The sequence below is a fragment of the Sinocyclocheilus rhinocerous genome, unplaced genomic scaffold, assembly GCF_001515625.1.
Source record: "Sinocyclocheilus rhinocerous isolate Xijiao unplaced genomic scaffold, SAMN03320098_v1.1 scaffold24, whole genome shotgun sequence".
Taxonomy (NCBI): Eukaryota; Metazoa; Chordata; class Actinopteri; order Cypriniformes; family Cyprinidae; genus Sinocyclocheilus; species Sinocyclocheilus rhinocerous.
Genome location: NW_015647124.1, coordinates 2,112,116 through 2,113,185, shown reverse-complemented (window position 1 = coordinate 2,113,185; position 1,070 = coordinate 2,112,116). Strand labels below are relative to the sequence as shown.

The following is a 1,070-nucleotide window of genomic DNA, read 5'->3' as shown; positions in this document are numbered from 1 at the left end:
AAAAAAAAAACCCCCCCTAAAATAAAAAAAAAAAAAAAAAAAAAAAAAAAAAAAAAGCTAAATAAAAATAATAATTAAAACTATATTAAATACATATTAAAATAATAAGTGGTCCAGTTAGCTGCTACTGGTAAACACATCATCTGGTTCCATAAACCATTATTCTCCATTAATGGTGAGACACTCACCTTGGTCTCTCCCTGTAGGCCCAGGCTGCGACGGTGGGCTTTGTAGTCGAACTTGTAGTATGTGTGCATTATTCTGCGCAGGTAGACACGGCACACTTCCTCCGTGCTGCCTTTAGACTCCAGATACTGCAGCAGACGGTCAATGATGCCACACACACGACCCTCGTCCTTCAGGTTATCTACATACTCTGCAAGAGCGTGAGAGGAAGAGGTGTCACGCCACACGCCACCCAGAAGAGTTCAGGGGCTGAAATCGGTCTGTACTCACCCTGAGAGTGAGGGTCTGTGTTCTGCATGATTTTGGTGAACTCTTCATCCATCCTCTCCACCAGAGTTAGAATACAGCCACGCACACGGAACGGCTAAAGACAGGAATCGCAGTAATGAAACATTAGCCAAATTTCATATTGTCAATAGTGTAGCTATATATGACGCACAGCTCACACGGGAGAGTCACTTTCAAACCAAGAAGCTTTTTGTTGGTCAACATGAGCGAAATCTACACGGGGAACCTTTTCGCCCTCATGTAAAATGCCCAATTTGGGCTTCACTATTAATTCATATAATACCGAGATTGGAATACGGCTTAGTGCGAGTATCAAATTACAAAGTCTCTGTAAAATAAAGTTTAAAAATGAAGAAATTAAGACATAAATGTTAGTATTGTAACTTTACAGTTGTAAATATAAAGTAAAATTATAATTTACATTTTACTTAAATACCCTTTATTTTACAGTGAAATATTAGTATATTAAAGCTGCAGTCCGTAAGTTTTGCCTCTTTGTCGCCATCTCTGTTTGAAAACCTGGAATTGCAGCTGTGTGCAGAATTATCTAGCTTGCCTGGGTTGTAGGGCTGGGTATAGGTCAAAAATTTTCGATA

At 39.2% G+C, this 1,070-nt stretch overlaps 1 protein-coding gene across 2 annotated transcripts in view; it reads right to left on the bottom strand.

Annotated features, from left to right (window-relative positions):
• Positions 1-1,070, bottom strand: part of eif3c (eukaryotic translation initiation factor 3, subunit C) — a 26,576-nt gene that overhangs the window by 5,589 nt on the left and 19,917 nt on the right. For both annotated transcript variants that reach the window (XM_016513349.1, XM_016513350.1), the window contains exons 12-13: positions 457-550; positions 189-376 (exon numbers count right to left, since the gene is read on the bottom strand). In XM_016513349.1, coding sequence (XP_016368835.1) covers positions 189-376; positions 457-550 — 282 coding nt within the window. The remainder of the gene's footprint in view (positions 1-188; positions 377-456; positions 551-1,070) is intronic.